This window comes from Caenorhabditis elegans, chromosome X (assembly GCF_000002985.6).
Source record: "Caenorhabditis elegans chromosome X".
NCBI classification, from domain to species: Eukaryota; Metazoa; Nematoda; class Chromadorea; order Rhabditida; family Rhabditidae; genus Caenorhabditis; species Caenorhabditis elegans.
The window spans coordinates 11,519,071-11,542,053 of record NC_003284.9 but is presented as its reverse complement, the minus strand read 5'-3'; the positions used below and the strand labels follow the sequence as shown (position 1 = coordinate 11,542,053).

Genomic DNA, 22,983 nt, shown 5'->3' with positions numbered 1-22,983 from the left:
TACTGGCAAAGTCGACGAGTTTAAAAAATAGTTTCATTATTTATTCGTAAGAATACATTATTTTAGGGATTTAATTCAGAAGTTCCTGATAAAAACTAGTTTTCGGCGTTAGATGTGTTCGACATGCTCTCGTTCCTGATTAAAAAAATAATCTGTCCATGATTTTTGAACAGGCATCAAACTTCCGTTGGAATGTGTTGGTTGAAATTTGAACGAATGTACATTCGAACGGGTCAAATGAAAAACTAATTCGAAATTTTCTGTGAGTTTTTTTAATGTCAAGTTTTCTCAACGTTACTGTATTCAAAATACATTTATTGGTTAAATAGTAAACATCGCCAGTGGGGATTTTGTCTGAATATCGCAATAAAACACTCCAAAATTCAAGAGTTTTTAAAAAATTTCTGTAACTGTAAGCTTTCAAGCAAATCCAGACTTATGTCGCACTGGCAAAAACTGAGTAGGTATCATTTTTTTGCAGTAAATAAAAACATTCCAAAATTTTGTTGTAATGTTTTGCAATTATTTTTGGTCATTTTCACCATTTAAACACTTTCCCCACTTGCACTACTCCACCTTACACTTTAAAAAGTTGACATTTAAATAATTATTACTCTGAGAGTCTATCAAACGTGATCACATTGTGAAAAATTCGCCGAGGGAATGTTTGGCACATATGTAAGCAACATTAACTAGAGCAATTTCTTTTGCTAGTTGTCTCGACAATTTTCCCAACTCCTTGCTGTCTGTCGAATTGCTAATTTTTGATATCAAATCGTGAACTTGTGAAATTGCATCTCCATCATACCAATTATCAGGGCTTGGATGAAACAATACATGTCGAGCTTGAGGATTTCCAATTGCCCCATGTGGGTTTATAAAACATTTTTCAAATCTGAAAGTTTTGAAAATCGAAAATTATTTTCCAATTTGCATTACTCGATAAGCCGATTATTTATGTCCACTCTACTGCCGAATGGTAGCTCTTCAAGTTTCGAGACATTTCTTCTTTGTACGATCTCAGAAAGTTCCTGAAATAATATTTGTTTGGTTTGGGAAGCATTTCAAACAAACCAAAACTGTTTTTTGTAACAGTTTGAACTGTTTCTGTGCATCCAGCAAATAATCAGTCTTAGTTCCAATCATTAACGTTTTATTTAGACGATCTTCTAGTTTTGGCAAATATTCAAAGATCGAGTCATCCATAAGTTCATTCAGACTGAAATTTTCAACATGTTCAGTGCTGCAAAACACATTTTTCTTACTCATAAGGAAGGATTTTACTCTCGGTAAACTTCAAAATGCATTCTATAAACATCCCGGCAATGGCTTTATGAACCTGTAATTTTTTGTTTAAAATCAAAAATTTGTTTATCAACAACGGCAATGATATATTTAGCCTACAATGAATGTCTCAAACTGCATTGTACCTTGTAGCCAGGATCCATAATATTTTCAATCAGATATGGTGTTTCATAAATTGTATGATACAGTGGATAAGTTGGAGGTGCATCTAGGGATGAAGTGATGAAAAAGACAATTGGGATTCCTGTAAGTTAAACAATAGTAAATGATTTCGATGTGTCGTTTTATGAACTAACGTACCAAGATAATCAAAAAATGGAAGATGATCACTTCCACCAGCGGGGATTCTTTGATAAGGATGGGTTGATCGATTGTTCTTTGATGGCGCATAGTATTTCCTTAAAACTATTAGTTATGCAATTCAAAATTTTTTATTACCAGGAATCGTATAGTGTTTTTCTCCCTTGTTCCATTTCTGTCGGATTTGGCTGCTCAACATTTGCCGCTGCAGACCGGAGAACATTGGCGACGGTAGGATTCGATAACCCAAGTCTGCAAAATCTTAATTTCCACTCAGTCAATACTCGGAGCTAACAAAGTCTGGTTGCCACCAATAAGATCCATATTAATAACTGCAACTGCTCTTCTCATTAATTGAAGACGGTATTCTTCCGCAAACTCAGTGGATCCTATCAGACCATATTCCTCGGCATCCCAATGAGCGAACAGAATTGATCGCGCTAAAAATTTATTATATATTGTTTCTACTTCTCTGAATAAAAAGAAAAAGTAAGCTATTTCAATGTCTCAACAAGTTTTTATACATCATTCATATTTTATCCTCACCCTGTTTCATGTACATTATATCTCTTAAAAAACCATGTCTGTTCACATCGCCTGAGTTTCTAGTTCATATTTTTTCTCAAATAAAGCAAGTGAAATGATGCGATGAAACATTTTTAAAATACCTGGTATCCAGCCGGTTTGATTTTGATATTGTTTCAACGCTCTGGAAACTTCTAAAAGCGTAGATGTTCCACTGTTTGGATCAACAGCCCCATAAGTCCAAGCATCATAATGATTGCTCACTAGAACAAACTTGTCCGGTTCCTGACTTCCTTTGATATATCCCATTATATTTTGAATTTTTCTAAAATTCAAACGCAATCTACTTATCAATTCTACAACTATAACTGACCGTTCTTCGTTTTCAGCATGAACGGTAACACGAAGTTTCTGATTGTTTATCAAGCCAGGTCCATAACGATATGTAACATTTAACTTTCCTAAATGTAAACGCTGGTATTGTACAAATATACAGTTTCACTTTGAAACCTTGAAAATCTGCATTCACTGCATCGCCTTTCATATTCTCAAATAATATTTGTGCTGTGGCATATGTAATTGGGAGCATGGGAATGGTAGGTATTTTCTTTTCATCTAACAACTGTAATTTTTATTTCAGTTTTTCCCAAGTGTTGAACAAATAAAACTACATCTTGTTCAGTTTTCTCTTTGAAAAGATCTCCGATTGATGGGAACGCAGGTGTTCGTGGATCACCTAGGCCAATGTAGACTGATCCCATCTGGACTGTATTTGACGGCATTTTGTCTGTGTTTCCATAAGTTTCATCTAAAAATAAAAATAGGATAAATTTAAATAATATTTTTACAGCTCACTTGGCCCTGTTCCCAAACTGGCTACCTGTTTTGGATCCGAATAAACAAGACATGCTTTTGCACCTTTCTTTACAGCCATTTGGGCAATATTCCCTCGGTAATTAGAACTATACCTTGCCAGAAATATTTTATCCTAAAAACATAAACTTACCAATTTTCAAATTACATTTGTATGTACCTTGAGATCAATTCCTAACGACTCTAAATATTCAATATCGCTTGGATTAGCGTTGTTCACATATACTATATCTCCTTCGACTGTGCCTGCTGCTGAATACGCGAGCCACTGAATTTCAGCCAGTGGATCATTTTGTTCTTCTTTAATAACTGAAACACTCCGTCCAGTTGTACTAAAAACCAAATCTCTATTTTCTTTCAGTATTTCAATAATGTTGGGAGTTGTCCAATTCGGATATGATAACATTACATTGTACTCATTGAAATGCACATTTTCGAGTCCTTGAGTGATCATCTGATCTCGAATCATTTCAGCCACTCGTAAATTATTTTCTGTTCCGGCCACATGAGGTTTTTTAGTAAGCGAATGAAGATTGGAGCGAATGTTGTCAACGTTGATTAGTTGTTTGATATTTGTTGCAATTGATACTAGAATATAGTTTTCGAAATAAGAATGAAAATTGATTTGTTTTAATGTGTCAACAACTACTCAGAGTTGTATCTAGCGTTTTAAAAAACATACAATAGAATGAATTATTAATACAATCAATTAATTAATTATATATAATATTATACAATTTGTAAGAGCTATTTCTCTGTTTCTCCTTTACTAATTGTTCAATATATAATTTTTGATCAAATTTTAATTAGCTTATAAAACAAAAAATCTAATAGAGAAAAAGGTAGAAATCCGAGTGTTATCACTATTTCACTAAATCAAGCTTATTTTTTACTTACATTTAGGAAGAGGCTTTGAATTTGATTTGTAAGATTGATGTATCGCATTAGATAAAATAATAGTCAAAGCAACAGTAGAAACTGCAACAAGAACCACACCGCTAGCTTTCATTCCTCTATTTCTTTTAGACTTTTGGAATACTTTCTGTAAAAATGTATGCTTTAAATGACATTCCTTCATATTTATTTTGTGATATTCAATGTTTGAATTGCCTGTTCTGGTTTACAATGAACGATTTTGACTTACGTCTCCATTATTGTTATAATACTTCATACAACTACAACCTTGTGTAAACCGGTTCCGAGCTGTTATCATTTTCTACACTTAAATTAGGATCAAATTTTACAAAAATGAATTTAATAGAAATATATTCAGAGTAGTCAAGGAAGAAAATTTTTTGGGAAAATGTGGGTTGTCGTTTCAACGCCCATAAAAGTATAAACGACGATGGAAAATTGTGTGTGACTGATTGGTTTTTTTCAAATATAAAAACTCATATATGATATGTCCTAATAAAATCTGAGCACGAAAGATACATTAAACAAAGATCGAATACAACTTTGTTTTTATTGATTAATAATCAAGACTTTAACAACTCAAAACTGCTTAAACTCGGGGATAATGGATCATTTGAAAATCAGGCTCAATTATTCGACTGAATGTTTGAAATGAAATAAAAAAAGTATTTTATAGAATACTGAAAAATAATCAAACTGGAAGGTTCAGAGTGTTATTATTTGGTGAGATCATGGATTCCCATTGAATTTAGTTTTGATATTTCAAAACATCATTCATGGCTGAACCTTCTCTGCTGCAACGAAAGCGGTTGCAGTTACTAACAGTAACACTCTTTAATCGAAAAATTACTATTTCATATCAAAGTCCAAGATGAAGTATAGAACCATTTCTTATGATGCAAAAAAAACCCCCTTCAAGTTTAGTTTGTTGAAAAAACTTTCTATTTACCGTAAATAAAAAAACCTGATTTAAGCGTAAAATGTCAGATTATAAGTTAGGTTTTACAAAAAAAAAATCTTATGTTGTTTATTGAAGATTATAAACGTTTACAAATGTGTCAAACTGTAATGAAAGGAGTCAAAACATTATGCATAACGAACAAAAACGGACAATCATAGAAATGAAAATTATCTCTTGAAAATTCTTCGGACGCGGTCTGAAAAAATAGGGTAAATTGTAAAAAACTTCAAAAATCACTTACTCCAAGCTCGTCTGTACCATGGAGGGCGAATGGTGTGCTTGATGTCAGTTGCAACGCGCTTCACATCTCGTTTAACGTCATGTTCTAAGATATGTTTTTTAATCTAAAATGTTAAAAAAAAACGCTCACCAATCGACATGTTCAGTTAAAATTTGAAAATAACACGATTCTTCTGCCAACGGTAAATAGAAATCAACCAAGAAATGACTGAAAGTGAGACAAAGAATGTGGGTGTTGCCCGAAGTCGTCTCCTGTTATGTCACAATGCGTACCTACCTTTTTTTCAAAATTGCTGTCACATGCGCAATTTGATACGCAGGGAATCAATAGATGTGGTAGGGAATTGGTGAAAAACGGAAGTTCATCATCGATGTCATGGTATTTATTTACTTTTATTTTTTCACAAACAGTTTTGATGTATGTACAGACACTACAAGTCATTTGATCATGGATGAGGGAACAGAAGAAGAGGCAAATTCAATAGGTTGAAACCAAATATTATTCCATTACAATCGTCAACGTTTGAGTTCAAAATGAGAACAGAGTTATAAAATGTTGCATTTGAACTATTCAATGTGCTCATGAAGTTTCAAGCATTTCTTGCTTGTTTCTACATTGAATCCTTTAAACTGAGAAGCCAACGGTTCTCGTCGCTGCGTTGATAAGTAGCTGAAAATGTTTTTTGAACGGATATTTTATTTCTGAGGTTAATACCCGACAAGAATACTTGATTCCATTATTGTCACTGCTTCTCGACCACATTTTTCTTCAACACGTGGCAATACACATTTCAAAACTTTGTCCAACGCATCACATTTTTCTCCTTCTATCTCAGCAATTGTTCGGAGCGCTTTCCCAAAAACCGATTGAACATGCTCTTTCATTGTAAGAAACTGATCATCGTCGTTCTCCAAATCCTACAAACTGTTTGATAAGTCTACGAAGAGAAGTCGAATTAGTTTTTTGATGTAACCACGTCGATGAACAAAAGTTATTTTTTAAGATAGATTTTTAAAGTTTTTCGAGAGCTCATAACTCTTAAACTACAAAGTTTAGAAAAAACAATTCAACTAACAAATGGTTGCCTGAAATTAGGCTTGTGTGATGACAATTCGTAAAAAAGCTCAGCACAATCATTACTGCAGATACAGCAGTTAACATCTCACGAGTCCATGTTTGATGGTTTCTACTGAATCGCCGTGCGCAAGAACAAAACGTTTCCATGAAAAAAGTTTTAAAGAAAAAATAATTTTAATGTGATTTTTGTTCATAATTTACACTTTGCTAGTGAAATCGAGATAATCTTTTTTTGCACAATTCTCAAAAAAAAGTTTCACTTGAGTTTTAATTCCGTTGTTTTAGCTTTGTTCACGTAATTCCCAGCAATTTTAGAACAAATAGATTAAAATGAAACAATAGAAAATGTTATATGAAGTATTTTTTATTAATTTTTTCTGACTAAGGTTTGTATAATAGTTTTAAAGTTATGCCTTCAAAAAACTTTTACAATTACAAAAAAAAACATTTTGGTTATGTGGTTTTTATGAAGTTAATTTGAAAAAGATTTTTACCTTGTTTGCAGTCAACTCAGCAACTTCTTTTGTAGCTCTGATATGTGTTCTTGCAATTCGTCTGCCAGCTGAGTACCGTGTATAGTTGTATGCTAGCATCTCCTGAAAATTCTCATTTTTACTTTCTGGAAAACATTTAATTACCTCAAAGCAAGGTTTCGTATATTCTTCCACACCAGCTGAGAAGCAATGGTAAACAGTATTATCAATTTCCGGTTCTGGGCATTGACGATCAAGTAAGATACGCAGGTTTCCATCTGTGTTTTTCAAATCATCCAGTCGCCAGTAAATTGCGGTTCTGAAATTACGAAATATGAGGAATAACATAATAGTGTTCGTAGAACCAAATACTAACCTGGATTCACCAAATCCATATTGACACTGAAGCTGCATTTCATACTTCTCACAAAGCTGTCTCAATCCTTCTTTGAACTCTCCCGCTTCCATTGAGACAAATCGTGCAGCAAATGAGTTGAATCCTAAGGTCAGCAAAAGCTGGAATTTTTTAATTTCTTCAGTGTGCTGTCTAGTAGTGGCTTACCTTCATATCCTTTGTAAGTTTAATGTTGTATACATTTTGAAATACTCTCTCCGCTCTTTCATGACCAAGAGTGTTACACTCCATGAAATAGTCTTCATAAACATTGATGCTGTAAAATCGTTCATTTCATTTTTGGTTCAAATGGTTCTGGTGATCTTGATAAGCAATTCGCGCAGAGGCTTCACAGAACTATCATGTGGTAATCACATTGTTGGACTAAAAGTGATAGATTTGGATGAAAAAATACTTCACTAATTTGAACTTTTGGATTTTGAGAACAAAGATAATAGTGAAATTATTAAAGTGGAAATAGACATCGTGAAAACTAACTTACCGCTCACGAGCTGTAGCGTTTTCCGTAGCATACAAAAAATCTTTGTAAGCTGAAACCATCAATGTTTAATTTTTACAAAATTTTTGAAAACTATTCTCACCTTTTGCTCCAAACTTTCGTGCTTCTCCAAGAAGCTCTTTGGGAAGACGATCATAAACTATGCTTTGTGTTATTTTAGAGTCACAAATAATAAATAAAAGAAAACAAGATAATAAAAATCGTAGAGCAATGACATTATTTTGAGTAGTCATTCACAGAGAAGCCAAAACAAGAGATAGGAGAAAATATAAATTGACAAGTCAACAAAGCAAGTCAATATATAATAATAGTATCAGTTTAGCTTTTGCAGCAGTACGAGTTATTTTTGAATGTTTGCCGGCTGATTAAAAAATGGTCTTGTCCATACACTTTTATAATTTTGACACTCCAACGTTGTGGGCAGTCAGTCAGCAGCAGTCGGTAAGAGATACTGTCCAAATCATTTATCACGTCTTTCGAAGACGCGCAAAGCGTTAAAACCACTGATACAAATCTGATTGAAAATAGTAGAAGAAACGTTGAAAGTAGTCATTGGCCGATCAACGACAACGCGTCATGATTGTTTGATACTTGCACGAACGGTGACGTCAACTACATTCTGATTTAGTTTCGTAAAACACAAGTTCAGTTATTATTGGTAACCTTTAATATTTCATCGATAAGAGTTGATTTCTTTGGTACTTGATCAGAGAACGTTCAAGATTATTGAGATCACTAGCGCAATTGTACTGCCAACATGTGATTACCAAGCATAAAATGTAGTCTTCAGAAGTTGCAGAATACTTGTTCTCAACATTAAATAACTGTTTGAACTGGCAAAACTAACTTGAAAACAAAAAAAATACATTTTTCGGGTTTTTAACGAAGAAAAGGCTTGTTGATGATGTGAAAACAAAAAACTTGATTTAACTAATAATTAACTAATAAAAACATTAACTAATAATATTTTGAGGTACATATTATATATCAAACAATTGTTCCCTCGAATTTCTTCGAAAAATAATTTTTAACATTTATTAAATTGAAAGATTTTGTAAATTACAAATAACAAGAAAAAATGCATGGAGAGTGTTTGAAAACAACGAACAACAAATAAATAGATACATGAATTACAAGTAAAATTTACAATTTAATAAAACCGAGCTTGAGCAAAAAAAATTAATATGAAAGAAATTTTTTGATATAATTATCAAAGTAGTATCGAAATTACTAAACTGGGAATATGAGAGTATGGTGTACTCAAAATTTAGAAAGAAGTGTAAAATAATGCCAGTGATTTGAGATTGCGAGTAAATACACGTATAGAACACAATTCGTTGTAAGATTATCTCATTCTTCTTCTTTTCGAAGATGGGCTCATAGATCGTGGCAAAGCTCTTTTCAAAGTCATTTCAACAATGTCTAATGGATCTTCAATGGATTCTTCTGCGTCAGTATCTGATGCAACATCGATATACTCTAACACTGCTTGGCAGTCTTTATCTTGGTTAGGATTTGTGAATGCATAGTTTTCGAGTCGACCCAACGGATTTTCTGGCAAGATGCTCACACTGAAAATTACGATATATATTTATGATAGGTTAAAGCGACAAAACTCACCGTTCACGCTTCTCCATTCTGGAAAACAAAGTATTGTACGTTGGTTGAATGAAAGTTTCAAATATCCTATTCCAATCAATAATCGGTTTAATGACTTCTTCATCCAGAATATCAATATCAAGTCGATCATCTTTATCGATTTCAGATTGGTCACGTGACTTGAAAACCATACTAAGTAGTGCAGTTTCCAGATTAACCAAAAGAGTGACTTTACATGTCTTGAAGTTTGCATCCCCTGCTTTTTCGTTTGGTCGCATACAGCTCTTACTACGAAATACCACTCTAGTATCAGTATGGACTTTGGCTTCTCGAACAGCAGAAAATAAGAGCTCATCCTCAAAGCAAGTTAAAGACGTTCCAATGTATGATGGACTGATCAATGGCATCTTTGCTTTAATTTTGCATAGTGATGTGTACATTCGATCCAGCACACTTCCACTGATATATGCTTCTTGTGCGATTTTTGGATTCGAAACAATTTCAGACAAGAGCATCGCTTTGCAAACATCAGAAGATCGATGGTAATCGTCCGAAGTGATTATATGAGAGCGTTTTTTCACAATATTATGTAATCGCAAAAAGGCTTGATGTTGATAATACAATTTCATTTTTGGGTCGATCGTTCCATTTGACATGAATTTCTGCAGGCTCCCATAAAACGCCTCATTTTGATTGTAAAAAGCAGTGAAGAATGCTTGTTTGGAGTCACCATGATTTCGAACAAAAGTTTTGCATTGGGCTTCCACGAATTTGTAAGAAAAATGAAAACCTTCCGCTTCTTTCAGGAATTCAACAAAACGCGTTTGTTCGTTTTCTGTTTTCATATCGGGCAGAGTGTGTTCCAAAGTAAGCCGAATAAAAGAAACTGTTTCTCGGTGATCTTCAGCAGAGTTCAACCAACTGAAATCACAGAGCCTTTTATCGGCAGTTTGGGGAATGCGAATCTGCAAAAAAATTGTGTAATTATGGTATTGATGCAATAAATGAACTTACTCTTTCAATAGCGTAACGACAAAGGGATGCAATAGTACACGCCAAATCTTCCGAACGAACTTTTTTGCTGAAATTAATAACAACGAATTAACTCATTGTTAATATGTGTTACTTACTGTATTTCCGAAAGCTCAGAAAGTTGCCGACGTAGAGGTTCAGTGTTGAATAGCATGCTCAATACAGTTGGCATAGATGTTTCAATTAACTTGAGTGTCAATTGAAATTTGCTCAACTCAGTTCCTGTCGGTCTTGTTTCCTCACAATAAATTGCATATGGATTGAACACGTGCTTGCTGATGCAGTTAAGGAAGTGTTCGAATAAGTAAACATTGAACTTGAAAATTGAATCGTATGTTGCAATGAGTTTTGCAAACGGTCTATATTCAGCATGTTTTAGTTTCAGATCCTGAAATAAAAGTATATAAGTTGAATAGTTAAAACTGGGTACAAACTCACTTTAACTGTATCGGCCATCAGTTTAGCATTTACCATCATTTTTCTTTTGTAGATTTCAAACTTTAAATACTCATTTACTGCTTTAGATTCTGGGAATACTTCAGAAGTGTTGTCCGTGCTTCGCAACGTTTGGTTGTCCTCTGCGAGTATAACACCTTTCACATGTTGCAAACTATTTCTTTGAACTAAATTCGAAACGGTCTTGAATAATTCTCCATTCTTATCATTCACAAGTTGAACTTCTTTTTCAAAAGCGAGAATAGACGCTAGGATGTTGTATTTCTTGTCTGCAGATACATTGCTGGCACCTCCAAATGTCGTAACAACATCAAGAAGCTCATTGTTCAACTGTTCTTCGTACGTTCGGCGCGTTGAATACTCCTTAAAATTCAGATAATAGAATTATGATTTCTGACTAAAATTGAAGTTTACTTACATGGTCTCTAAATAAAGTTGCAAATGAATCTTTCGTGTTTCTCACTTTCTTCTGAGCATACTCATTAACATCATTGAGATCGCATACTGATTGAGAACGTCTGATGACTGTTTTTTGTTTTGAAGTTTTTGGAGCATCTACGCTTTTTGATCTCGATACGAAATTTTTGCTCCGGAACTTTTGAAGCTCGGGGTCTAAAAGTCTCTTGATGCGAAGTGCCATGCGTTCACCCTCGGCAATCAAATAAGCTTTATCAGAATCCACAATTATTGGATCGATTTTTCTTCCGATTCGTGTTGTGTCCAATTGATTTTCATCGTTTTCATCTTCACTAGGACTGTCTTCAAAAATCTCGCAACGAGTTGACCTTCCGGAACCGGAACTATCGAGTGTCACTGTAGAAATCGCTCGATGTCTGCTTGCGTCCCTTAAATGGGTGTGCTCCTCGGCAAAAGTCTTAACAAGCTGACTGTGCATAGTTTTTCGCTTCACAATTCGAAGCTCGGCAGAAAATTCAACATTTTCGGATTCAAAAGGAATGTTCGCGTCAACATTTGCAGAGCAATGTTCCAGAATAAGAAAAGAACTTGGACCGTGCTCACACACAAAACGTCCAACGAGTCGCGTTACTTTGTCGATTCCAACCGGCAGGCTTGTGTTTGCATAGATGAACTTGTCAGAAAACGTATCGTTGTGATATGCACAGGTGCATTTGTGTATAATAATCACATCACCACTGGTGCAGCCGCTGCATGGTACGAAAAGTTTGTCATCGTGACTATCCGGATTGTAACTGGTTGGAAGAAGATTTCCCATAAACCACAAATGTGTGTACACTTTGAAATTGAATTTCAACTTTCCGCATGATACTAAAAATCAATATTATAAATAAGTCAAGTCCCTCGTTAGACTTACGTGCTGATCTGAATTCACTCTCCGATCGGTATTTGTACAAATCAGTAAAATAGTGGATTGCATCTTTTTTATTTCCATTAACGCATTGAACTGACCACTTCATTTGGTTGAAGTTTGATTTTGACAAAACAGTGTGCTCAATGTGTTGTAATATTCTGCTTTCCATCTTTTCATGATTTAAGCTTGATTTTGAATAGCAGTGCCATAAATTGTCGTCTTGAAACTTTGAATTGAACAGACGCGTATCCCTTGAATCGCGTTCTTGTATCATCACCATGGCATAAACTGAAATATTTGAATAATTTATATTTGAATAAAAGCTACCACAAAAATCAATGGACGAAAAAAAAAAACTAACATTTCACTTTCTCATTCAGCTTGTGACTTCTGCTAACAGGGATGAAACGTTTGATTTGTTTTTCCTCGGAGTGAGTCATATTGTTAACTGTAAAATTTGTAAATGAGTGATATTTGAAGATATGAAAAAACAAAACTCACTTCTTTTCTCGATCGTCCGCCAAACGCTGTCCACAAATGGTTCTTCGAATTTGGGCATTCTGGATAAACCCTTATTTTCTACACAACCTGATTGAGCGTTTTTCTTCCGGTACACTGATAGCATCTGTGCTCGTTCTTTCTTCGATGGGATTCTGACAACAGCATACGCTTTGGCAAATGCATCTTCGGGGAAAATTTCAGAATTACGGCAAATATTTTTGGGCATTTGATAATCTGTTGTGCTCATTTGGTTATCCGAGGTGTCGGAAAGCATGGCTTCGTCGTCTCCATTCTCCATAGCAACGTGACTTGTTTCTTTGTTTTTAGTGATTGCATTGAGCGGAAATGCGTCAACTATTGCTTGAGTGAGTTCTTCTTTGCAATGACAAATTATGGCATCGTACCACTTTACAACGGTGTTCAATCGGAATCTTCGATTCTCATCATTTTTATGAGACTTATGGGAAAGAGCAAGCTTCTTCTCGTTTTGAATGAGTTTGACTATTTCTTCAAAGTCTCTTTCAAGTTTGCCAGTTTTTCTCACACTAGAACCAAGTTCTTGTCGCATCGTCCGCTCTATTTCCGCCAATAAACTTTCAAATAGATCCTCGATTACATAGCCGGAAAGACTTCGTGAATTTGATTCGAGCTCTTTTGCAAGTGTGCAAGTTTTTTTGGCAAATAATATAACCCGATTGAATACGACTGAAAACCCATTCATAGAAATCATCTTTCTTAAGTTTGATCGCTCTCGAGATCCTTCTTCAAAGTAGGCGGCAATGATCATCAAATCGTTGATCGTGGATTTCAAGATTTCATCTTTTGTGACTCCTGTTTGATTTTTGTCCGAAATGATTTCTTCATTCTCATTTAAAACTGCATTCGACAAAAGCACATAAAATGTTGCTAGTAGGGGGAACATCCACTTCAAGCTTTTGGAGAACAAATCATCTTTTCTCAGAATAAGTTTATCCAAATCTTCACATAGTTCTGTTTTTTCTTTGTCCGTCGTTGAATTTTCTATTTTGACTACAAGCTTCCAGAAACTACAAACTGGGTTTGTTGGTAGAAATTCTGCAACAGGGGATCCTTCTCTTGAATCTTCACTGTCACTATCCTCAGAATTTAGGCTCGCTGGTTTTCCAGCAGCTAAACTTCTTCTGACAATAACCTTCTCGCTACCAAACAGATTTTTGATGTGTCGCCGAACAGTTGGTCCCTTCTTTGGTGTTGCTTTTTCAGCCAGTTCTTTATCGTGAATTGATTGTGTTGCGAAATCAAGAGAGTAGTTGGACATTTTTAGAGTGACATCACCAATAGAATTAGCAGTGTGATTTTGAGCGTACAAACTGATATCAGGATCAAACCTTGCATGACTACGAAGAAGACTTTGCTTCAGCAAACTAGTATCAATTGATATAACAGTTTTTGGTGTTGCAAGATGCTTTTTCTTAGTGTTCTCTCGCATTTTCTCTTCAATGAAGTTTACAGTGGATTGTGAAACGCCGTCAAAAACTGCGCACTTTTTGAATTGGAAATCCCACTTTCGCTTGGACTGAAGACCATTTTCACCATCTTGAATGTTGAATGTGAAACAATTAGCCATGTTTTCGAAGAGTTTATTCAGTTGCTCGTTTACGGCCATCCGGTTCTCATTGCTCTGAAAATTACGAAAAACTTTTTAGAATCAGATTTTCAAAAAAACCCACTTCAATGGATGATGTGAAATATCTGCATGTTTGTTCAATTGGCACATCGTAATGGATAGTGAGTACGTCAATCAGTTTCTGTAATATACGAATTTAAAATTATATTACTACAGCGACTGCGCACCCGAAATAAGCGTATCAAAATATACTAAATCATTTTTTAAACGCAAATGCTGAATGATTTCATTACTTTTTTGCAAGAAACTAAGTATCAAATTATTTCCATACCTCGGCTTTTCTCAGTAGCATCGATTTGATATCTAGGCGTTCGAATTCGGTTCGTGCTTCTTGGTACTTTTCATTTAGTGGATCTCTAGAAATTGTTAGAAGTGTAAGCTCGTGGTCGTCTAGGAGTATTTGGAAATCTTTTTCGGTTTGCTCATTCTCTTTGGCAATGGGCAGCGGCCCAAACATATCTTTGAGCGTCGATACTCGTTTAATTTCTTCGATTTTTCTTTCCAACTCAAGTGCTTTTCTGGTACGTTCTTCTTGTAGTTTTCTTTCATTTTCTTTCTCAATTTCTGCTTTCAATTTTTCAGCTTCTCGGAGTTGTTCCAAACGTTTCCGTTCTTCCTCTTCTTCTCGCTTCAAACGCTCCTGTTCACGTTCTCGTTCAGCTTTACGCAATCTTTCCAACCGCATTTTTTCCTCCTCTTCTTCCCTCACTCTTCGAGAAATAAGAATAGTCTCCATTTCGATCCTCTCTTCTTCTTGTTGCTGTCGAATTCTTTCGGCTTCACGTACCTTCTCGAGGCGTAAACCTTCTTCTAACATTCTGTCCACTTTTTCCTGCAATGCAACACGTTCCTCACGTCGTCGTATCATACCTCTTCTATCTTCCTCTTCAAAACGCTTCCTTTTTCTTACTTCATCTTCACGCCGCAACCGCTGAATTGTTTCGGGGTCAACTTGTTTTTGAGTCGTCCTTTTTTCAAGCCTTCTGGTGCTAGCCATCATTCTTCTCTGTTCGGCATATTTATCGGCAAGTTTTCTTCTTGATTCTCTTCGTTTTTCTTCTCGTCTGGCCAATGCTGCCTGACTTCTTTTGTCCATAGGAACTGTTTTCAACGTCTTGGCCAGTTGTCTTTCCCTATTTCTCTCGTATTCCTCTAAACTTTCATTTAATTTACTCTGGCGAATGCTTTGTGAAATTTCAAAATGAAGTTCCTTATCAAGAGGATCCAAATCCATGTAGTCGTTGTACATTTTATCAACATTATTCTGCACATCTTTCCTTGCTGATTCCAAACAGAGTCGTCCCGACATTTTCTGATGTGAAAGCATCTCGATCGCCAAGTACGCTGGGCTAGGAAGAATACCGTTATCACTAGGCTCAAGGTTCTCCAGTAGTTCTCGGCGAGCAATATTAGCGTCATATACAGCTTGTGCAATGTCATTGGCGGTCCGTATGCTTGCACTCTGAAAGAATACTTATTCAGTTGATATGTATTAACAACGTTTTGCCTATGACGTATTTGACTTTTAGATTTTAATTTACTAATTAAAACAAAATTCCTTACCTTTCTTATCACGCATTTAAAGAAAACAAAAGTATCTTACCTCAAAACCTGTAGCACGGGTGATAACATCTTTCACAACACCAAATACTTCGGTAATCAGTTGTTTGTCCCCTGGCCCATAGACTTGTGGAATATTGTAGGTTCGGAATCTGTGAGGGAAGCGAATTGCATCTGCAAAATTATTAGTTATTGATTATTTCAAACAAGTCAATCTCACTTTTGGTTCGCGCAATTTCCTTAGTTCCACACGGCAATATTTTATCATAGCATCTGTACATTTCTGTAAACGCGCAGCCGTTTGCTTGTAACATTGTGTATCGAACGGAATGTTTATGGTATATTCTATTCATCTTTCTTTTCCTCTTTTTGAGTGGCGGTAGAGAGCGATCAATCATTTTTTGTTGATGGAACCATGAAACATCAAGGAACATTTTTTCACGGTACTGGTAGTCAATGAAAACTGAATCAGATGACGTTGATCGCATTAACTTTGACGGCTTCTGGAATACGTTTTCACTGTCACTTAAATATCCTTCAAATTCGGAGTCGACGCTGAAAAAATTTCATAAGGCAATTTTTGAGCAATGGATAAACATACTCGGAAGGTACACCCTCAATTTCGAAATTGTTTTGTTGCATTGCTGCATCATATCTTGTCTTCGATTTTCTTCCAGGCTTTTTCTTTGCAGGCTCGTTGACAATTTGTTTTTTCGCACGTGGAACAACGTAACTTGGATCGTACAGTTTAATGCGGTAATTAAGTAAATCTTTCCGTGTAAAGAACTTCATTCCGTCATTTTGGTTTGTTTTTACCAGGGGCCTTGCAATAATTTTTTCTGGTTTTTTTGAATCACCAATTATTCTGGTTATTCTAGAAGAACATTCTGATAGCTCATGCCTGACATCTTCTTGTTCCATTTCAGCCACTCCATCAGCATTGCAACCAATGGAAATTTGATAGTTGTTTGGTATTTTGTCAAATTCAAATGTGTACACATCTCCCGATGACGTCAGAACTCCCGATTCCATGTAATCCGAATTGAAAACTCTTAGACGCTCAGAATCGATTTCTTCTGTGACGACTTTTGCTCCACCGGTAATAATTAGAAAAGCTGATAGATAGTCTTTATTACTGGTTGCTCGACCGTGCTGAAAGAAAATAATAAGGTACAGTTTGACGTTTGTGGCTTACATCGTAAAAGGTCCGTAATCCAAACTTTACAGCAAAAGATTTTGCATCCATGTTTGACTGCTCGATCTGAAATGGAACACACTTTTTATAATAAAAATTGCAATTTGTAACTTTTAAAACTTACAAGATAAACAATTTCTTTTAGAGTGATTGGTTGGAGCATTGATTTGTTCTTTGAAAGAAAATCGAAAACCGGGCGATTGCATCGAAGTATCTCAGAAAGATGTAGATTATAAACAATGGTCTTGTCAAATGCGACTCTTAGTCTACTTTCCCACCTGCAAAATTTCAAATTTAAACGTACAAAACTTTGATTCAAAAAACTTACTGTTCGTATTCCGTGTAAAGTGGGAAACATATTAAATTAAACATATCGACCAAATAACGTTTTCTCGGACAGCATATTCCACTTTCATCATATTCAGGAAACTTATTCTCCCAGACTACAAAGAATCCATGAATATGACGGCCAATACGATGAAATTTGTGAAGCTCTTTAGCCGATATTGTTCCAACTTGAAATTCAACGGGAGGGGCGATGCTGCGGCTGAAAATAAATTTTATAAATATATTTCTGATGATATTTCTGATTGTTTTTAGATGAAAACAATATTTATAAAACTTTGAGCAAGCGATAGCGCTTTAGAGTTTTTAAAACTTGTCGCAAACTCAGTTTTCATCACTTTCCGACTCGAAATAAATAAATTTCCAAAATTTTTTAGAAGGTTTTATGATATTTGGATTTTTAACTACCATAGAAAAGGTGTTCATAATTTCTCAACTGAGCGTACTTCATCTTTAAACGGTTTCAGAATAGAAACAAAATTAAAGAGAAAGAAGCCACGCGTTGCCATAGAAAATGTAAAAAAAATTGCAGCTTAAAGCTACATTTGTGTGTGTTTCAGTTATTTATCAGTCTCAATTCAAATGTTCGAATAATTTTGTTCTCGTCTTGTTCAAATAAAAACTATATTTTTAGAAGCTCAACTTACTAGGTTATATTATGATATTCGTCTTGAGCTTCTTCAAAACGCATCATCAAGTAGTGCTCTTGCTGTTGAACTGTAACGGCATCTTGTGGAAAATATCCACATTCCAAAGTTGGAGGGACGAAGAGTTCAGGAAGATCCGATGAACGGTTCATACGAAGCGAAATTGAATGCTTCTGCATGAGGAACTCTCTGACAAAATAAGATGAGTCGGGGATAACATCATTGTTTTGCCGTTTCTGTAATAAGAATTGAGATGTTCAGATAAATAATTGACTACTTACCGAGTTTAAACGAATACGCAGTTGAACATTAATTTTTTCAAGTTCTGAAGATTGGTTCTTGGGAAATAGTGAATGGTGTTTGTAGAGAACTGGATCATCAGAAATTGATAATACTGGGGTTTTTGGCATTGCAACATAACCGTTCACTGCTCTCTCGTAATGACTCTTAGAAGCTTTCCACCACCCGGTTTGATATTTTAGGCGTTTTTGCTTGCCGGAATGTTTCTTCAATGCATTTTCAAACTGCAACATTTTCACAGATCCATCGTATTCAACCGCAGTTGCTACAATTTGTTCACGAAACTGGTCGCACTTTGGGGAAACAAGTTTGCCAGCTTGGAGATACTGTTCGATCGTTTTTGATAAAGTAGATTCTTTCACTCTTCCAAACTCAGTTTCTTCACCTTCCAAATGATACTGCGGAATTGTGTGTGACATAATGTTACGTGTCACTCGAGTCCGTTTCTGTTCAACTACTTTACCATCATCAGTTACAGCTGGCTTCATGCGATAATTGACAGGTCTTGGGTGATCGTGAACAACTTCTGCTACCAGTTTTGATGTTTTTGCGGTGGATCCACTCTCTATACTCAGATGTTTTGGCAGTTTTCTTCGAGGTTTCTTTACAGCTGGCTTTACAGGTAGAGGAGGAAGTTCAATTATATCGTCTTCTTCTTCAAAACACTCTTCTTCTTCATGACGGTATGCGTTGCGCAAGTGTTCTTCTAATTCCTGTTCGTTTCCATTTTCTTCTATTGTTATATTCAAAAATTCCTGTTCATCCATCTCGAAATCTCCGAGTTCACTAGTACCTCTACTTGATCCAATGAAATGAGTATCTGAAGTAATTCTGATTGCTCCGTCTGGTATCTCATCCTCGTCAATAATGACATCAGAGTCGTTTGATGAAATGTTGCGTTTAACTCTTCCAGGTAAGAAAAACGTGTTTTGCTCGGGAAGTTTCCCAATTTCTGATTGACTATAGTCGCCTGTAGTACTTGCACGTAGATGAACTATGTCATGGATGATAACAACGTCTGGATCAGCTTCATCTGGAGAATCGGACTCGTTGAATGACTCCATTTCACTTTGATTTCCTAGTTCTGATTCATCACTCATAAGTACCGGAAGAGAAAATCACGATTCTGAAAAATAATATATTAGTGAAAATAACGAAAGGTTCTTGAAAAAATTTTTAGACAACGGGCTGTCGCAGAAAAATAAAATTAAAATTAAATGTGTTATGGTAAGCTTTTTGAATTTTTTCAACAAAAAAAAAGTTTTGAAAGAATTAATTTTGAAAATAGTGAAGAGATTGAAAAAAAATTTTTTTGAAAATAATGAAGAGATTGAAGCCTAAAATAACAGAATCTAGAAAAGTAGTCAAAAACAAAAATTGATACTTATTGGTAATTTAGAATTCAAATGCCTTAACCTTTGTGAACTATTCCCTACTTTGTCTTGGTTTCACCAGTCCTGTTTTCTCTAAGTCTCCATTTTCTGTTTAATATGTTGCGAACTGGATGGAGAGAGCCATGGTGGAGAGCGCAAAGAAACGATAGATAGGAATGAGTGGGAAAAAAGGAGAAGACCCAAGAGACATCGACTGAACCTGTGTGGAAAACGAGAGAGTAGAGAGAACAAGGATACACAACTGTGACAGGGGCATGGAGACTCAATAAGAAAGCGGAGGCTGCGTTTAAAGTTATATGGATAAAATAAATTTAAAATATGTTTAGGATAAATAATTTAACTAAAGTTTTTCTAGCTTTGTATAAACGTCAATGTCACGCGCAATTCTGATAAGAAACTCTGCGTAAAGTTTAACCTTGTACAAATGTCGTATACTTTCGATTCGAAAGTAAAAGTGTGAAGCTAGAGGAAAAAAGGAAAATATCACACATATGTTGAAAGAAGTTTCATACAAACATTCAGCAAAAACTCCTACGCAAAATAACATCAATATTAATAAAAATGAAACTAAAGTAAGGTACAGAATAAACAAGTGATTTAGGTATAATTATCGAAAGGGCTCAGGCATCTAATCCGATAAGAGGAAAAGTCAAATTAATAAGTATATGTACAATAACTGCAGATTGTCTTCATCTTCGAATGTGCCAAATTCTATAATGCCGTGAACAGCGCGTCGTTACCGCAGCTCTGACCTCTGCCGTTTTGCGTTGCGCTATGCAGTGATGACCAACGGTCATCTAAACAGCCGGCTGGACAATCGATGATTTTTACGTCATACAAAACGGGGTTGAGTCGCGTAGAAACTGTGCATGAGTCGATATTTAGAAAAATTTATGAACAATTATGTTGACGGGAGAAATGGAAGATGCATACTATCAATGGGAATACATAATGGGTATGTGTAACAAATAATTTTGAACAATTTTAACTGATCCATCGAATATATGTTATATTTTTTAATAATAGGTTGTTCAAAGACCATGTTCCAACAGCAGGAATTTTTTAAAATCAAACTATAAGTAAAACAGTTTAAGTAGTGCATTTTAATAATAATATAACTTTCATGCAATACTATTTTTATGGGTCGTTTTGAGTGCAGGGCTATCAGTGATACAAAACTAATAGATCTTACAAGTAGAGATGCGCCAGAGACATTATGTGAACAACACATTATTATAACCGAAATGCCTTAAATTTTTGAAAATTGTGAAAGCTGCCTTCTAAACCATTTCAAAAGAAAAACATCCATATTGAAAATGCTTCAATTTGTAATAGTTTTTTTTGCCTTTCGAGGTTTCCGTTAAAAATTGCCAATAATGTGTAAATGCTACACTAGGAGCACTAGGAGCTCCATTTTTTCGAAAGTTATAAAATTTTTGTGCCATGCTAAAAAAAATTACAAAATCGTGAAAACTTTTTTCCAATATCCAAATTAGTAACAATTTCAGCTTGTTCTACTTTTTTTGTGATATTCAAATATTTCAGAACTATCAGGAAATGATTTAAACCCTTTTCCTACGGTTGGCGTTTTACTTACAAATACCAAATACACATTGCCATTTCCAGACACTTTTTTGATAAAGACGACCATCTTAAGAGTTGAAAGACCTGTTTTTGGTTTCATAGATGATTTTAATTAATTATTTAAAAACACTTTTGGCTTAAAACATTATTTTTTCAAGAGAGACGGAGAAAGATAAATTTCCATGGCAACATTGTCAGCGCACGAAGATTATACAACCAAGCATAGAGATTGACGAAAGATTTGTTTCCTCTATTTTTATTCACAGTTGAACAAAAATTGTGCATGTTGCTGTAGAAATGGACAGATTATGGAACTATTAGATGAAACGCAGACTGTAGAAAAATAAAAATGGCCCGAAAATAAAAATCAGTAAATATGTTTAACTGTATCTGAAACAAAAAATAAATGATATGTTGAAAAATTTGCCATTAATGTTTTATTAAACCAATTTCAGCCGTATTCTATTATGGCACGAAAAACTAATTTCCCGAGTGTTCACAGGATTGCAAGGAAAAGTTCGATGCCGACCAACAAAACATTAATTTTCGTTATAACTCAAATTCGGTAGGATATTCGAAGATTTGAACATTATTTTTCAAACATATCCATTATATCCAATTCTCGAATTTTTTGGGTATGGCATCACAAAGTCATAGTCCGTTTCTGCGTTTTTCACTGTTTGGAATTGTAACTTTAAAAATGTATCATTTTGTGTCTGATTATTTTTTGCAACTCTTAAAAATTCTTACTTACTAGTTTTGCAATGTAATAATGTGTTATACAAATTACAAATGATATCTAAATAATTATATAATTTTAAATGTATAGAAAACTTTTACTTGTCTCAACATGACAATTTTGTTAGTCAAGCTTCAGTTTCCAGTCAAATAAAACATATCACACTAACAGAAACATTTTGGATAAGTTTTTGATTTAAAATTAAATTTTTATCTTTAATTTGTCATTGTCGTTTTCTCGGGAAATATAGTGTTTATCAAAATTAGAATGTGCGTTTAACTAAAATGTAGGATTTCATCATATTTGTAATTGAGCATTTAATAAGATGTTTTCTTGTGTCTTGAAATAAATTCAGATGTATGAAAAAAACTGTATTCGTTCAGATGACTTAACGTCCTTTCAGAGCAAATATTTTCGGGTACTGGCAGACTGTAAACATTAAAAACATCGACATTCTTTTTCTCTTTGTCACTTTAGCAAATATCATCTGCTATAATTTCCACTGCAAGTGCAATGCTTGTTACCTCCCAACTGGAACACTGACAGGTTAAAAAACTATAAAACGCTTGCTTCAAACAGCATGGAATTCAGTTGGAATATAGACCCATTTCTCTCCCATAATTTTAGTTTAATTTTGAACTTATGTTTCCTTTTCTGACATTAAAATATGTTCTCATGTTCTAAGCGTGTCTAAATGGAAGTCCCCCAATAAGTCACAAAAAATTATTATGCTATCATGTAATGTGTCCGGCAAAGAATCATTTATAAATTTCTCTGCGTTTATCAAAATTAAACGTGCTCCAAAAAGTGTGCTGCGTGTCACATACTATCATACCGGTCGTTTCGAAATTGTTCTCTACCCTCACTTTCCCCTTGTCGTCGTGGTTTATCATCTTACATCAAATGGCAGTTATCATCGGCGCCGTGTTTGCCGTTTGTAGCAGAGTTAAGAGCCCGACTGCTTTTTGAAACCAATCTTCGCGTTTTACTTTTTTTCGCAACAATAATAATAATAATAATGATCTAACAACCTTTTCAAATTTAATTCTCA

The 22,983-nt window shown here is 34.8% G+C and overlaps 4 protein-coding genes and 3 non-coding genes across 8 annotated transcripts; 1 reads left to right on the top strand and 6 right to left on the bottom strand.

Moving 5' to 3' along the window:
• Positions 1-345: 345 nt before the first annotated feature.
• Positions 346-366, bottom strand: 21ur-12253. Its single transcript, NR_072139.1, has one exon.
• A 149-nt stretch (positions 367-515) lies between these two features.
• On the bottom strand, positions 516-4,340 carry gcp-2.2 (N-acetylated-alpha-linked acidic dipeptidase 2). Its single transcript, NM_077527.5, has 16 exons — positions 4,148-4,340; positions 3,901-4,045; positions 3,164-3,591; positions 2,986-3,118; positions 2,802-2,938; positions 2,641-2,752; positions 2,504-2,591; positions 2,274-2,455; positions 1,901-2,045; positions 1,744-1,857; positions 1,606-1,703; positions 1,431-1,549; positions 1,266-1,339; positions 1,075-1,219; positions 940-1,031; positions 516-895 (listed from the first exon to the last, which is right to left on the bottom strand). Exons 1-16 carry the CDS (start codon positions 4,214-4,216, stop codon positions 637-639), a joined length of 2,340 nt encoding a protein of 779 aa, NP_509928.3. The 5' UTR covers positions 4,217-4,340; the 3' UTR covers positions 516-636.
• Positions 4,341-4,929: 589 nt separating this feature from the next.
• On the bottom strand, positions 4,930-5,456 carry C35C5.9 (Group-specific protein). The gene is made up of 3 exons (NM_001392849.1): positions 5,250-5,456; positions 5,121-5,204; positions 4,930-5,075 (listed from the first exon to the last, which is right to left on the bottom strand). Exons 1-3 carry the CDS (start codon positions 5,257-5,259, stop codon positions 5,047-5,049), a joined length of 123 nt encoding a protein of 40 aa, NP_001379168.1. The 5' UTR covers positions 5,260-5,456; the 3' UTR covers positions 4,930-5,046.
• Positions 5,457-5,479: 23 nt separating this feature from the next.
• C35C5.8 (Saposin B-type domain-containing protein) lies at positions 5,480-8,461 on the bottom strand. Of its 2 annotated transcripts, NM_077524.7 has the most exons (8): positions 7,667-8,461; positions 7,567-7,615; positions 7,233-7,341; positions 7,047-7,186; positions 6,836-6,989; positions 6,692-6,793; positions 5,835-6,037; positions 5,480-5,789 (listed from the first exon to the last, which is right to left on the bottom strand). In NM_077524.7, exons 1-8 carry the CDS (start codon positions 7,815-7,817, stop codon positions 5,687-5,689), a joined length of 1,011 nt encoding a protein of 336 aa, NP_509925.1. In that variant the 5' UTR covers positions 7,818-8,461; the 3' UTR covers positions 5,480-5,686. The 2 variants fall into 2 exon arrangements, with proteins under 2 accessions (NP_509925.1, NP_001379169.1); NM_001392847.1 differs by having other exon boundaries at positions 5,500-5,789; positions 7,567-7,968.
• Positions 8,462-8,603: 142 nt separating this feature from the next.
• sdc-2 (Sex determination and dosage compensation protein sdc-2) lies at positions 8,604-19,347 on the bottom strand. Its single transcript, NM_077523.7, has 19 exons — positions 18,197-19,347; positions 17,916-18,151; positions 17,252-17,470; positions 17,048-17,201; positions 16,924-16,989; positions 16,330-16,880; positions 15,949-16,283; positions 15,772-15,902; positions 14,440-15,630; positions 14,212-14,289; positions 12,503-14,162; positions 12,363-12,449; positions 12,005-12,289; positions 11,090-11,958; positions 10,654-11,034; positions 10,314-10,603; positions 10,198-10,264; positions 9,205-10,148; positions 8,604-9,155 (listed from the first exon to the last, which is right to left on the bottom strand). The coding sequence occupies exons 1-19, from the start codon at positions 19,313-19,315 to the stop codon at positions 8,930-8,932; spliced, it is 8,889 nt and encodes a 2,962-aa protein (NP_509924.1). The 5' UTR covers positions 19,316-19,347; the 3' UTR covers positions 8,604-8,929.
• On the top strand, positions 15,419-17,068 carry anr-16. Its single transcript, NR_102210.1, has 2 exons — positions 15,419-16,519; positions 16,655-17,068.
• A 3,470-nt stretch (positions 19,348-22,817) lies between the features above and the next one.
• On the bottom strand, positions 22,818-22,908 carry F29G6.4. Its single transcript, NR_072138.1, has one exon. It is a non-coding gene; the product is annotated as an Unclassified non-coding RNA F29G6.4 (non-coding RNA).
• Between the last annotated feature and the right edge of the window lie 75 nt (positions 22,909-22,983).